We start from the raw sequence: 14,523 nt of genomic DNA on the forward strand, positions 1-14,523 counted from the left end.
TCTAGCAGCGAGTGGTTTAATGCTGTTTAGCTGGTGGCCTTGTGGATTTAAAGCGGCAGTGAAACCGAGGGAGTGAGCACGCTCTGGGCTTATCATGTCAGACTCCAGCTGCTGCAGTTGTTTAAGGGCTGCCACAGCTGGGGTCCCTGCCTGCCCTGGGCTCACCCTGTGCAAGGGGTCCTGGGATCACCCCCTTCACCCACTCCTCACTTCCTAAGACTCTTCTGTCCCTTTGGCAAAATGTGGTCTCATGGGGGAGGCATCATGGTGTGGTGGATAGAATGTGGGCTCCAGTGTCTGACGGAGCTTGGCTCTCAGGCACTTGACCTTGGGCTGGAGGGAATTAATTTCAGGAGACATGTGACCCTGGTGGAATTAATCCTTTTGTATCTCAATTCCTCATCTGCAAAAGGAGATGTTATGGTTGTGTGCTCTGGCATAAGGGAATGAACTGATACATATAAAGTACCTAAACTAGTTTCTGGTACACAGTAGGGCCTCAATAAATGTCTGCAGTGAGAAGTATACACCTCCACGTGGAATTTCTACCTCTTGGAAAACTCCACTTGGCTTTTATTGGCTTTGATCCTGAGGTGCTCCTGTTGTGTCCATCTATACCACCAAGGCAGAGAGTACAGCTCCAGACCAGTCATTCTCTGCAGGGGACTTTGTTCCCCAGGGGACATTTGGCAAAGTCTTCAGAAATTTTTGGTTATCATCTTTGAGGAGGTGGCACTAATGACATCTAGTTGGCAGAAGCCAGGGCTGCTGCTAAACACTCCCCCCACAAAGAACAATCTGGGACAAAGGTCACCAGTGTTGAGGTTGAGAACCCCTGCTCTAGATGACAACACTGAACACCATTAGTACCATTTTGCTCACATTTTTTGAGACCCTGATGTGTGCCAGGCTAGTGTTAAGCCCTTTTCAAAGATCATCTTGTTTGAAACTTACAGTCCTATGAGAACAGGTTAGCAGTGCCTTTTGTGTGGAAAGCTTGACCAGCTTTTTAGGAACTTGCAGCCAAGGGCTGGTTTAGTGTGTGTGAAAGTCGCTCAGTTGTGTCCGACTCTTTGCGACTGCATGGACTACACAGTCTATGTAATTCTCCAGGCCAGAATACTGAAGTGGGTAGCTGTTCCCTTCTCCAGGGGATTTTCCCAACCCAGGGATTGAACTCATGTCTCCTGCATTGCAGGCAGATTCTTTACCAGCTGAGCTTCTAGGGAAGCCCAGGGCTGGTTTAGCCCCAGGCAGTCTGACTCCCAGGAACCATGATTAACTCCCTCTCTGTCTGCCCTCTCATAGGCCACTTTCGTCACCCACTCAGAGCTTTGTTTCTGCTCAGGCAGAGAAGAAAACTCAGTGTTTATGAGGGTTTTTTGGTGGGGCAGGGATTACTGAAGGGGTCGTGTTTAGTAAGTCTGCCAGACAGCACTGAACTCCACTGTCAAAGACCCTTGAAAGCAGTGACCTGTGTTGACAAATATAACATCCCTCCCCCAAATTAGGGAAAGCCAGCTAGATTGTGACACTATTAAAAAAAAACCCTACTTTTCTCTCATAGTCTGCCAAAGGGAGTCATAGGGTAGGCTGATATGTTAGTGCTCTTCCAAGTCTAACAAAGTTTGGATTCTATGCACCAAAATATACCAACTAAAAGTAAACAAAATATTACAAGGTGTCCCAGTGAGTGCAAGAGCCAGGGAAACTTCTGGAGAGTTCCAGGGAAGGTAGACACTCCAGGGAGACTGTGTTACCTCCATAGATGTTTGCAGTTGTTCAAGTGAAAACAGATATGTATTGAGCACCCATGGAGTGCCAGGTACTAGGTACTGGGGGTTCAGCGGTCCCAAGACCCCCTCCAAATCTCATTATGAGAAGTGCTGCTGTTACCTTTTTTCAAGGGGAAGCAAAATCAAAGTGCAAAGAAGAGACAGACTACCATATAGAGATCCACAAAATGAATAAAGCTTATAATAAAAACAACCGCAAAAACAACCACCAAGACTCACCGTGCCCTCATGTGCTACACACGGCACTGGGTGCTTTCTATGTCTGGGTCACTGTACTCTCATGAATGCTTTATGAGGCAGACACAGATGTTATTCCCACTGTACAGATGAGGACACTGAGGCACACACGGTGATGTTGCTAAGTCTGGTGAGGTTACTCCTCAAGCTCAAGAAGATGCTCTTCATCCCACCTACGGTTAGTGTCACAAAAGCATTAGGGATGCATGAGCCCCCCTCCCTGTGTTATCCAGATGAGTGACAGCGACTCGGAATTGAATTATGTCTCCTATGGACCAAGTGAGCTGCTGTGATTCCAGCCTCAGTTTGCTTAGCTGAGAAACAGGAAATTACATGCCTCTACCCCTTAGATGTGAGCTCCCACCAACTAAAGATGAATTTGGAGGAGGTTTTGGAGGAAGGAGGAGAAAGGGCAGGGATGTAGGAAAGTGTCCAGGGACAATAACCTGTGTAGATGACAATGCCAACAGCCACTTCAGTGTTTCTGATGGTGCAGCCTCGAAGCAGAAGACTCTCACTGCCAAAGCCTGTCCTGGTCTGATCAGGATGTTCCCTGGACATGATGAAAGACAGGAACGGTTTGGTGGCATCTCCACACTTTCACTGGTTAGTGTCTCAGAAGTGGTGAGTGAACACGATCCCTCGTCTCCCTCTTCTTCAGAAGAGCAATATTAACTTGGAAACTAATTCCCATGTTTAAATGCAAGACTTCATTGGTCCTAGGACACCTAATGGGGACTGGACCATTAGAGGGGAATTACCCATCCCTAAGGATGTGATTTGGCCTAAAAGGCAGAACTCTGATTTGGAAGATTCAAAATTGTTTTAGGGACAAACTGTGGGGGACCTGGCTTCTGACCCTGCAAGGATAGGTGCTGTGCTCCCTGAGGCAGTGTTCACACACCCACTATCACCAGCTGCTGGGTCTGTACCCACACACCTCTCTTATCACGAGATGATGAGGAAGGGCAGCCCAGAGGCTCCCTCTTGGCCTCTCGCCTGTGCTATCCTTCTCTTGCTCCATCCTCATAAAATAAACAGACCTCACAGCAGGAGGACCAGTTGCCTTTGTGCAACATCCTGGGAGGCAGCTTCTCAAATGGGAGATCTGCAGAGTTCTTCCCTTCTTCTGGACTCAGGAGGCATCACAATTTCCCACTTCACTCTAGACACTTCTGAGACAACTCACACCAGGGTTGGCTTAGTGTCTAGTCCTCATTCAGTCCTGATGCCCTCCCCCTCTGGCATTTATAGGAACTTTAAATATAACTTCCTCACAACATTGGGGAGAACAGAACAGTAATCATCTGAACCCTCATGGATTTTCTCTCCTTCTAACTCTTTCATACTTCATCTCTCTAGGTCCAGTTATGTTTTCTATGTATTAAATAATGGTCATGACAACCTTAGAAGGTAGGTCATGTTTCATACCCATTTTAAAAATAGGGAAACCGAGGCAATCATAGTACATGGCAGAAAGGGGATTCAAATCCAGGAAGTCTGGCTCCAGAATACTACGATACCACTCAATACACTCAGAATAATTCTTTACTGTGTTTATAAACTATATTACTTACATGATTTTATTTGACTCTTCACAGCTCTGGGAATTTAGCGGGGTGATTATCCTTGCTTATGAGAAAGTTGAAACTCAGAGAGGGTGAGAGATCTTTCCAAGGACACACTTCCAGGACATAGGACATCCCAGGACTTGGGAACCCAGTTCCCAACACCAAGCCTCATGTGATTTTCACTACATTGGAGTTCTTAAAGTAGCACCCCATTAATTTACATTGAATCAGTCATTTCCATTTGCAATTCTTTTGAATTTAACAAGGAAATATCTTAGTTTATCTCTATTAATCCTTTCTAGCACTTATTTATCTAGTTTTTTAACAGAGGAGGTTTTGGCAATAGTCTGTAGTTAGAGTAAAATAACAGTTTTGATTTCATTTTACTAATTTTACTGTTATAAAATTTATATATGGAAAGTAATACTGCCATAAATCTATGGCAAGCTATATATAGCAGCGATTCCAGTTGCCCATAGTGCCAGTAACATAACTTTTTCTTCTGAAATGAATTAAGAGAAAATTAAGCCAGTTAAAATTTTCTAATAGATAGTGTTTATGAATGTGATACAGATCATAAAGGTGCTCTGAGAATGGCTGAAGACCCACCTGTCCTTATGGAAGGAGCTGATGCAGATAGAATATTGAATGATTCACTGTTAGTAGCTAGTGGTTTAAAAGGATTTTTATGATGCTCTAAGGTGATAAGCTATGACAGCATCTTCCTTGTCTCCCGGTCATAATGTTCCTTTTTCAGTACAAAGGGGCTGCGATCTCATAGCCCTTCTATTTAGTGCACTGTTTACAGGGATGCTTTATTTAACTGACTCATGGCAGTATTTCTCCACCTTGATGCTACTGACTATTTGGGTGGGATTAGTCTTTGTTGTGGGTCTGTTCTGTGCCTTATAGGATGCTGAGCAGCATCTCTGACCCCTACCCACCAGATGCCTTCAGCACCTTGTCTCAGTTGTGATAATCAACGACGTGTCAGACACCATAAAGGTCCTTTGATAGAGGAGGGAAAGGGGTTTGAGAACCACTGCTTTGGACTGATCTTATTGCTTAAAAATTGCATCATCAAATCTGACATTCCTAATATTCAAAGCATTAAAAACTACTCAGTTTCTAGCCAGCCTGGGTAGCCCCAAGAGAGTTCCTACATTAAGGAGGCCCAAAGAAGCTTCTGGACACCTGGAGGCATCAGACCTGTGGTTTGCTCAGCAAGAGAGCTTAGATCATCTGTGGGTGTTTGGCCTCAGCAGAGATGTGGGAGCATGGTGGAGAACTTGCCAGCATCCCATGGGTTGGCTGCTAGACTGACCAACTGGACTTTCCAGGCTCGCCCAGGAGCCCTGGGCAGGTGGGGGAAGTTGCCTTCAGAGGCAGTGACCAGGAAGAGGAGGTTCTGGGGGTTGAATGGAGCTGGGAAAGTTCTCTCTGAGAAGAGCCCAGGCTGAAGCTTAGAAAGGCTGGCTGCTGGCATGAGCTGTTTTAGGGAGAAAGGATTACAAATAGAAAGCCAGCAATGAGGCTGCTCTTCAAGAGGATGGAGAATGACTCAAGGCATGGGAGCCTTGGGATGAACCAAATCCATAAAACTTGTGCATGAGGGGAGGACTTCTTGCCCAGGCAGGTGGCAAGCTCCACTTTGCCAGATGCCTGCTATGAATCCTCTTCTCCTCCAGGAACTTGCGCCCTTCTCTGTCTGTCTCCATCTGTGCTCTTTAATTTTTTAAAAAGTAATTTGCACTGAAAATCTGCCATTTCTTTTGCATTGTTCTTGCTTTTCCCCCTCTTATCTTGCTCCTCAAGACATCTAATATGGCCTGGGAAACAGTGGTTGGAGGGAAAGCCCTAACACCTGCCTCCTGAGAAAACTTCTGAAGTCTCATTGCAAGCCTATTGGCAGAGAAGCTGCCATAACATGTCTGCGCTCATTGTCTGTGGGCACACAGTGCAAAACTCAGGGGTTAGAGTGAAAAGACAGGATGGAAGTCCTGGCCCTGCCTTGTAGCTGCTGTATGCCTCTGAGGGAATCCTGAAAAATTTTATCATCAGATCTCCCATCTGAAAACTGGGAATCAGAATTCTCACTTCCCTGGGTTGTTTTGCAGATTAAATGAGATGATGTTCTGAGAAAGTCCTCTGAAAGTCTTAAAGCCCTAAATAGGCCCTTTATTCACATCTTTTACCACTGCTCTTTTTTTTTGGTCTTTTGCATTAAGACCGGTTGTCAAATGTGGGAGCAAAATTAGAGCACTTAGGTTGAATCAAAATTGAAATAATAACAATAGTAATTGCAACAGCAGTAACACCATGAACTATCTACTCTGCCTGTTGCCATGCTTTATATATGATCAACTCTCAGACAAGAAAATTCCTGTGATGTAATCTTTATTTTACAGAAGTGGCAATGACGGCCCAGAGAGGTTAATTAATTTACTGAAGGTCACACAGCTTGTAAGCGATAGACCCTGGTTTTGAATCTAGGTCTGTCAAACTCCAAAGTCCCCATTCTTACCTACAGTGCAATAAAGGCTCCTTCAGAAATCTGGTCTAAATTTAATCATACTTGCCTTCCCTGAATCAGAGTGTGGTCTCAATTTTGATGCTGTTTCACAGAGTTCTGAAAAATCTATTAGTGAATTTAAACCTGCGAGATAATTAAATGTCACTCCATCAGCAACAAAGACTGGAAAAGGTTTCTCAATTTAGTTAGGTTTCTCTAGACTTTTCTTAAGATAAAAAGAAATAAACTTTCTTAGGACCCAGATGCTTATCTGTTCGGCCATTTCGAGACAAAACTTCTAGCTGCAGAGGCAATATTTATAAGCAACACACGGGTGGCAAATACTTACATATAACCCTTAAATTTGTTGAGGTGGTTGTTGGGCTTCTCACACACGATGGTGTTGTGGAAATGTTCTGGTTGGAACTGTACCTCCTGTGAGAGAGGGAATGCTGTGAGGTTATTAAGTCAGAGAGATCTCGTTTTAATAGGATCACTGGGAGAGCTAATCACAGTTAGAACCTTTGCAAATAAGGTAATCCCCGTTTTGTTGCACCGTGATAATTGTAATGTGTTAGAAAACACAGCTAACATCCTCATTAAGGAGGAAGAAGTAGATGCAGATGAGAACTTGAGTGCTTGGCAAAGGGAGGGCCCTGTCCTGACTATTTTTTTCTGGCCTGGATTTCAGTCTCTAGATTCAAGTTGCCCCGTAGAACTTACTGCCATGATGGACATGTTCTATGTCTGCACTGTCTAAAGTGGAAGCCACACATCATGTGAGGCTGTGGAAATATGGTAGTATGACTGAGGAACTGATTTTTAACTTTTATTTAATTTTAATTACACAGCTACCTGGGGTTAGTGGCTACCAAACTGGGCAGTACAGAAAAAGATGATCAAAAAGAAGAAATTATAAATCACACCACCTACAGCTAGCCAATGTTCTTGTGTATTTAGAATTTCCAGAGTTTAAATAAGTATGTACATACACCTACATACATTTATGTATGGACACACACCCACATTTATGCATTTCAAAAATGAGACTTAGTGGTCATATACAGTGAACATTTTTACACATTATTACATTTTTCTACATCTTTTTAAACACCAGGATAGAAACCTATTGTATAAATGCCACCATATTTCACTACTGAACACTGACCTGGTTTCAACTGTTGGCTGTTGCAAAAATGCCGTGAAAATAATAGCTTATAAAACAAAATAAGTAGCATTTACTGGACTCTTACTTCTGTCAGATGCTGTGATGAGAACTTTAGAAATGCTATTTTTCCTTCAAGCTTACAATTCTTCTGTGAAGTAAGAACTTGATTATCGCCTCTCTAGAGAGGAGCTACCCCACGTCTGAGGTCAGGGGGAGAAGCCGGGAGGACCCCATGACCGAGGGGCGGCGGCCTAGAGGAGCTACCCCACATCCGAGGTCGGGGCGGCAGCCGAGAGGATCTACCCTGCTTCCAAGGTCAGGGGCAGCGGTCGGGAGGAGCTACCCCCCGCCAAAGGACAGGGCGGTGGCCGAGAGGAGCCAACCCACGTCCAAAGAGCAGTGGCTGCATGGGCGCAGGAGGGCCTAGAGGAGCTATTCCACGTTCAAGGTCAGGACAGGTGGCTGTGAGGAGATACCCCTTGTCCAAGGTAAGGAGCAGCGGCTGCACTTTGATGGAGCAGCCGTGAAGAGATACCCTACGTCCAAGGTAAGAGAAACCCAAGTAAGGCGATAGGTGTTGCGAGAGGGCATCAGAGGACAGACACACTGAAACCATACTCATAGAAAACTAGTCAATCTAATCACACAGACCACAGCCTTGTCTAACTCAATGAAACTAAGCCATGCCCATGGGGCCACCCAAGATGGGCAGGTCATGGTGGAGAGGTCTGACAGAATGTGGTCCACTGGAGAAGGGAATGGCAAACCACTTCAGTATTCTTGCCTTGAGAATCCCGTGAACAGTATGAAAAGGCAAAATGATAGGATACTGAAAGAGGGTCTCCCCAGGTCAGTAGGTGCCCAATATACTACTGGAGATCAGTAGAGAAATAACTCCAGAAAGAATGAAGGGAAGGAGCCAAAGAAAAAACAATACCCAGTTGTGGATGTGACTGGTGATAGAAGCAAGGTCTGATGCTGTAAAGAGCAATATTGCATAGGAACCTGGAATGTCAGGTCCATGAATCAAGGCAAATTGGAAGTGGTCAAACAGGATATGGCAAGGGTGAATCTCGACATTCTAGGAATCAGCGAACTAAAATGGACTGGAATGGGTGAATTTAACTCAGATGACCATTATATCTACTACTGCGGGCTGGAATCCCTTAGAAGAAATGGAGTAGCCATCATGGTCAACAAGAGTCTGAAATGCAGTACTTGGATGAAATCTCAAAAATGACAGAATGATCTCTGTTCATTTCCAATGCAAACCATTCAATATCACAGTAATCCAAGTTTATGCCTCAACCAGTAACGCTGAAGAAGCTGAAGTTGAACGGTTCTATGAAGACCTACAAGACCTTTTAGAACTAACACCCAAAAAAGTTGTGCTTTTCATTATAGGGGACTGGAATGCAAAAGTAGGAAGTCAAGAAACACCTGGAGTAACAAGCAGATTTGGCCTTGGAATGTGGAATGAAGCAGGGCAAAGACTAATAGAGTTTTGCCAAGAGAACACACTGGTCATAGCAAACATCCTCTTCCAACAACACAAGAGAAGACTCTACACATGGACATCACCAGATGGTCAACACCGAAATCAGATTGATTACATTCTCTGCAGCCAAAGATGGAGAAGCTCTATACAGTCAACAAAAACAAGACCAGGAGCTGACTGTGGCTCAGATCATGAACTCCTTATTGCCAAATTCAGACTTAAATTGAAGAAAGTAGGGAAAACCACTAGACCATTCAGGTATGACCTAAATTGAATCCCTTATGATTATACAGTGGAAGTAAGAAATAGATTTAAAGGACTAGATCTGATAGAGTGCCTGATGAACTATGGATGGAGGTCCATGACATTGTATAGGGGACAGGGATCAAGACCATCCCCAAGGAAAAGAAATGCAAAAAAGCAAAATGGCTGTCTGGGGAGGACTTACAAAGAGCTTTGAAAAGAAGAGAAGCAAAAAGCAGAGGAGAAAAGGAAAGCTATAAGCATCTGAATGCAGAGTTCCAAAGAATAGCAAGGAGAGATAAGAAAGCCTTCCTCAGTGATCAATGCAAAGAAACAGAGGAAAACAACAGAATGGGAAAGACTAGAGATCTCTTCAAGAAAACTAGAGATACCAAGGGAACATTTCAAGCAAAGATGGGCTCAATAAAGGACAGAAATGGTATGGACCTAACAGAAGCAGAAGATATTAAGAGGTGGCAAGAACACACAGAACTGTACAGAAAAGATCTTCACGACCAAGATAATCACGATGGTATGATCACTCACCTAGAGCCAGACATCCTGGAATGTGAAGTCAAGTGGGCCTTAGAAAGCATCACTATGAACAAAGCTAGTGGAGGTGATGGAATTCCAGTAGAGCTATTTCAAATCCTGAAAGATGATGCTGTGAAAGTGCTGCACTCAATATGCCAGCAAATTTGGAAAACTCAGCAGTGGCCACAGGCCTGGAAAAGGTCAGTTTTCATTCCAATCCCAAAGAAAGGCAATGCCAAAGTATTCTCAAACTACTGCACAATTGCACTCATCTCACACGCTAGCAAAGTAATGCTCAAAATTCTCTAAGCCAGGCTTCAGTAATATGTGAACCCTGAACTTCAGATGTTCAAGCTGGTTTTAGAAATGGCAGAGGAACCAGATCAAAATGCCAACATCCGCTGGATCATCAAAAAAGCAAGAGAGTTCCAGAAAAACATCTATTTCTGCTTTATTGACTATGTTGAAGCCTTTGACTCTGTGGATCACAATAAAATGTTGAAAATTCTGAAAGAGGTGGGAACACCAGACCACCTGACCTGCCTCTTGAGAAACCTATATGCAGGTCAGGAAGCAGCCATTAGAACTGCACATGGAACAACAGACTGGTTCCAAATAGGAAAAGGAGTACGTCAAGACTGTATATTGTCACCCTGCTTATTTAACTGTTATGCAGAGTACATCACGAGAAAGACTGGGCTGGAAGAAGCACAAGCTGGAATCAAGATTGCCAGGAGAATATCAATAACCTCAGATATGCAGATGACACCACCGTTATGGCAGAAAGTGAAGAGCAGCTAAAAAGCCTCTTGATGAAAGTGAAAAAGGAGAGTGAAAATGCTGGCTTAAAGCTCAACATTCAGAAAATAAAGATCATGGCATCTGGTCCCATCACTTCATGGGAAATAGATGGGGAAACAGTGGAAACAGTGTCAGACTTTATTTTTGGGGGCTCCAAGATCACTGCAGACGGTAAATTCAGCCATGAAATTAAAAGATGCTTCCTCCTTGGAAGGAAAGTGATGACTAACCTAGATAGCATATTGAAAAGCAGAGACATTACTTTGCCAACAAAAGTCCATCTAGTCAAGGCTATGGTTTTTCCAGTGGTCATGTATGGATGTGAGAGTTGGACTGTGAAGAAAGCTGAGTGCCAAAGAATTGATGCTTTTGAACTGTGGTGTTGGAGAAGACTCTTGAGAGTCCCTTGGACTGCAAGGAGATCCAACCAGTCCATTCTGAAGGAGATCAGCTCTGGGATTTCTTTGGAAGGAATGATGCTGAAGCTGAAACTCCAGTATTTGGCTACCTCATGCGAAGGGTTGACTCATTGGAAAAAACTCTGGTGCTGGGAGGGATTGGGGTAGGAGGAGAAGGGGACGACTGAGGATGAGATAGCTGGATGACATCACTGACTCGATGGACTTAAGTCTGAGTGAACTCCGGGAGTTGGTGATGGACAGGGAGGCCTGGTGTGCTGTGATTCATGGGGTCGCAAAGAGTTGGACACGACTGAACGACTGAACTGAGAGATGGGAAAACTATGATTCAAAAGAGTTAAGAGGCTGCCTGTGGTCATATCAGGATTAGGATTTGAATCCAAGTCTGACTGCCGACCCTTTGTTCTTACTTGTACAACACACTGTCCCCCACCCCCTACCCCCACAAACATTCTTGTAGCCAAGCATAAAACACATTCTTGACTCTTTATTTTTTCTCTTTTGTTAGGTATTTTAGTTTACAATCTCTTAAAGTCCAATCTGAGGAAAAAACTAGGGGTGAGGAGATCTTGCTTTTTAATTCAACCCTACATTGGCTAAAAGTACATTCAATCCTTGAGCCTTGGTTTTCTCATCTGTAGAATGGGGCTAACACCATGGCTATGGTTTTTCCTGTGGTCATGTATGGATGTGAGAGTTGGACTGTGAAGAAGGCTGAGTGCCAAAGAATTGATGCTTTTGAACTGTGGTGTTGGAGAAGACTCTTGAGAGTCCCTTGGACTGCAAGGAGATCCAACCAGTCCATTCTGAAGATCAACCCTGGGATTTCTTTGGAAGGAATGATGCTAAAGCTGAAACTCCAGTACTTTGGCCACCACATGCAAAGAGTTGCCTCATTGGAAACAAGACTCTGATGCTGGGAGGGATTGAGGGCAGGAGGAGAAGGGGATGACAGAGGATGAGATGGCTGGATGGCATCACTGACTCAATGGACGTGAATCTGAGTGAACTCCGGGAGCTGGTGATGGACAGGGAGGCCTGGCGTGCTGCAATTCATGGGGTCGCAAAGAGTCAGACACGACTGAGCGACTGAACTGAACTGAACTGAACACCATTGTGCCTCAGAAGACAGAATTTGTGTGGGAAAGTATTGAAAGATGTAACAGGCCATGCGATAGAAGGAAGTAGCGCTAACGGTGGTGTTGGAACTGGTTCCCTGGGTAGAGCTTTTAGCCTGAGTAGTGAATTTATCACTCCAAGCTGCAAGGTACAACTGTTCAAAGGGGTAAATTGATTCGAAGAAATGACAGCATCTTCTGGCTTGGTGTAAATATACTGTCCATTGGTTCTGTGGGGATGCCAACATAAATAAACTCTCTGCTCACTTGAAATAAATTACCCATCCAGGAGTTTCTAAAAATACAGCCCTTTCCCCTCCAGGTATTGATTTTTTCAGGGAGAAACACTTGCTGAGTTCTGAGATGATGACAAACAACACCGTGATTTGTCAGCTGCCTTCGCGGTCCTGATTAAGCCATGTGCTTCCCTCTGGATCCATACCACTTGCCTCACTGCTGGCTTTTGGAATTCGAACTCATTTCAGATGTCTGCAGCAGCGGGTCTGAGAGCTAATGATCACACTGCAGTGAGCCCGTCACCTGTTTAACCATCCCCAGGGATCCCCGGCTGTCTTGTCGCTCAGTGGGGCTTCCCGGTGACCTTCCTTCTGAAGTGTCCCGTGTTCTTTTACTCTTCTGGGCACTTGTCTTGGGTGTTCGCTCTGTCTCCTTCTCCACAGGGAGAGGTGATTTTGCCCTTCCTAGCTCCCTGTCCCCTGGGCTCCTTCCATTCTTCCCTAGATGGCTGTGGAGAAGGACACACGGGCCCCACTGTTACCAGACAGCCCCTCAGGATTGCTGCTTTCCCTGGCTTTGCTGTAACTCACTCCAGGCAGCTGCTAGGAGAACCCAAGGACCACAGAGGTGGGCGACTGTCAAGCCCTACAAATCTGTCAGGGACCTTTATTTACTTTTTTGGGCTTGTAAAATTTACTTATTGGAGTATAATTGCTTTATGATGTTGTTAGTTTCTGCTGTACAACAAAGTGAATCAGCTGTATGTATATATATATCCCTTCTCTCTTGGACCTCCCTCCCTCTCCCCTCACCCCATCCCACCCTCCTAGGTCTTCACAGAGCACTGAGTCGAGTTTCCTGAGCTACACAGCAGCTCCCTACTAGAGTTTCTGATCCACTTCTGGCTCACTTAGCTTTTCTTACCTTGGGGATAAAGCCCACTAACCACCTTTTCTTGCTGACCGAGCCTATTACTGAAGGCACCACCCTTGAGGAAAGTAATAGCCATCAGGGTACAGGAAAAGATAAACCCCTTCTGTAGAGGACAGCATCGTGTGTGGTTCTTCAGGTCAGATCCAATGATGTGGGGCATTTACTGTGTTTCAGTCATTAAGTTTTCACAGTAACCTTAAGAGGTGTGGATAGAAGTGCAAATCAACAAAGCACTTGTCTTATGGTTGGTAAGTAACAGAGCCAGCCCTGCAAGCTACAACACTGGAATCTAAAGCCAGTCGTCATTATCACCACAGTCATCGTTATCACAGTCACCATCATCATCAATACAGTACATCTATTCCACTGTCTCTTTCTATGATTATTATTACGGCACTTATTGGATGCTCACTAAGTGTCAAGAACAGCTAAATATTTCACACATGCTCCTCTCTTGAAGTCACACAATAAACTGATCATATCGGCACTGTTACTACCCTATTGTATAATACAGAAGAAGGAACTGAGGCTTAGGGAGAGTCAGTGAATTTTCCCAATGGCACACAGTTAGCAGAGCAGAAGACAGGCTTCAACCTCAGAATTTCTGATGCCATACAGCCCACCCTCTTAAACCACAGTGCTATTTTGACGCACAAAGGAAATACGATCATTTAACTCCTTTCGGTCCTGTTTCCTTTTCTATGTTCCTTTCCCACTACCTATGATCAAAGTACCCGGTATGATGAATGAGGTCAACATGTAGTTGACCCTTGAACAACATGGGTTTGAACTGTGTGGATCTACTTATACAGGTTTTCTTTTTTTTTTAAATAAACACTATGGTACTACCTGATCTGTGGTCAGTTGAATTGGTAGATGTGGAACTGTGACTACAGAGGACTGACTATAAATTATAAATAGTCAGTTATATACAAATATATATAACCATCCACTGTGTGGATGGTTAGCATCCCTGACCTCTGTGTTATTCAGGGGTAACTATATGTGGAATCTAAATTTTAATAAAAAGCTATTGCCAGAGTCAGGGAGTGGTGGGTGGGTGAAATGGATGAAGGAAGTCAAAAGTTAGAAGCTTCCAGTTAAAAGATAAATAAGTCAAGAAATATAATGTAAACATGGAAACTAGATTAATATTTACTACAGTGCATATTTGAAAGTTGTTAAGAGAGTAGATCTTAAAAGTTCTGATCAAAAGAAAAGAAAGTAAATATGTATGGTGATCAGTATTTGTTTACACTTGTGATCATTCCACAATATATACAGATAAAAAGTCATTATGCTATACATCTAGACCGAACATAAGGTTATATGTCAGTTATATCTTAATAAAAAAATATAAGCAAACTCCAATGTCTAGAAATCATCATCATTACCACCATCACTACCACCCTTAACTTGGGTCAAATAAGAATCAAAAGCTAAAATACATAATATT

General features: G+C 43.9%; 1 protein-coding gene across 2 annotated transcripts in view; it reads right to left on the reverse strand.

The window, feature by feature from the left end:
• ATP10B (ATPase phospholipid transporting 10B (putative)) overlaps positions 1 to 14,523 on the reverse strand; it is a 383,816-nt gene that overhangs the window by 85,234 nt on the left and 284,059 nt on the right. For both annotated transcript variants that reach the window (XM_069592540.1, XM_069592541.1), the window contains 2 exons: positions 6,466 to 6,551; positions 2,480 to 2,586 (listed from right to left, as the gene is read on the reverse strand). In XM_069592540.1, the coding sequence (XP_069448641.1) occupies positions 2,480 to 2,586; positions 6,466 to 6,551 (193 nt within the window). The remainder of the gene's footprint in view (positions 1 to 2,479; positions 2,587 to 6,465; positions 6,552 to 14,523) is intronic.

Source organism: Ovis canadensis, chromosome 5 (genome assembly GCF_042477335.2).
Source record: "Ovis canadensis isolate MfBH-ARS-UI-01 breed Bighorn chromosome 5, ARS-UI_OviCan_v2, whole genome shotgun sequence".
Classification (NCBI taxonomy): Eukaryota; Metazoa; Chordata; class Mammalia; order Artiodactyla; family Bovidae; genus Ovis; species Ovis canadensis.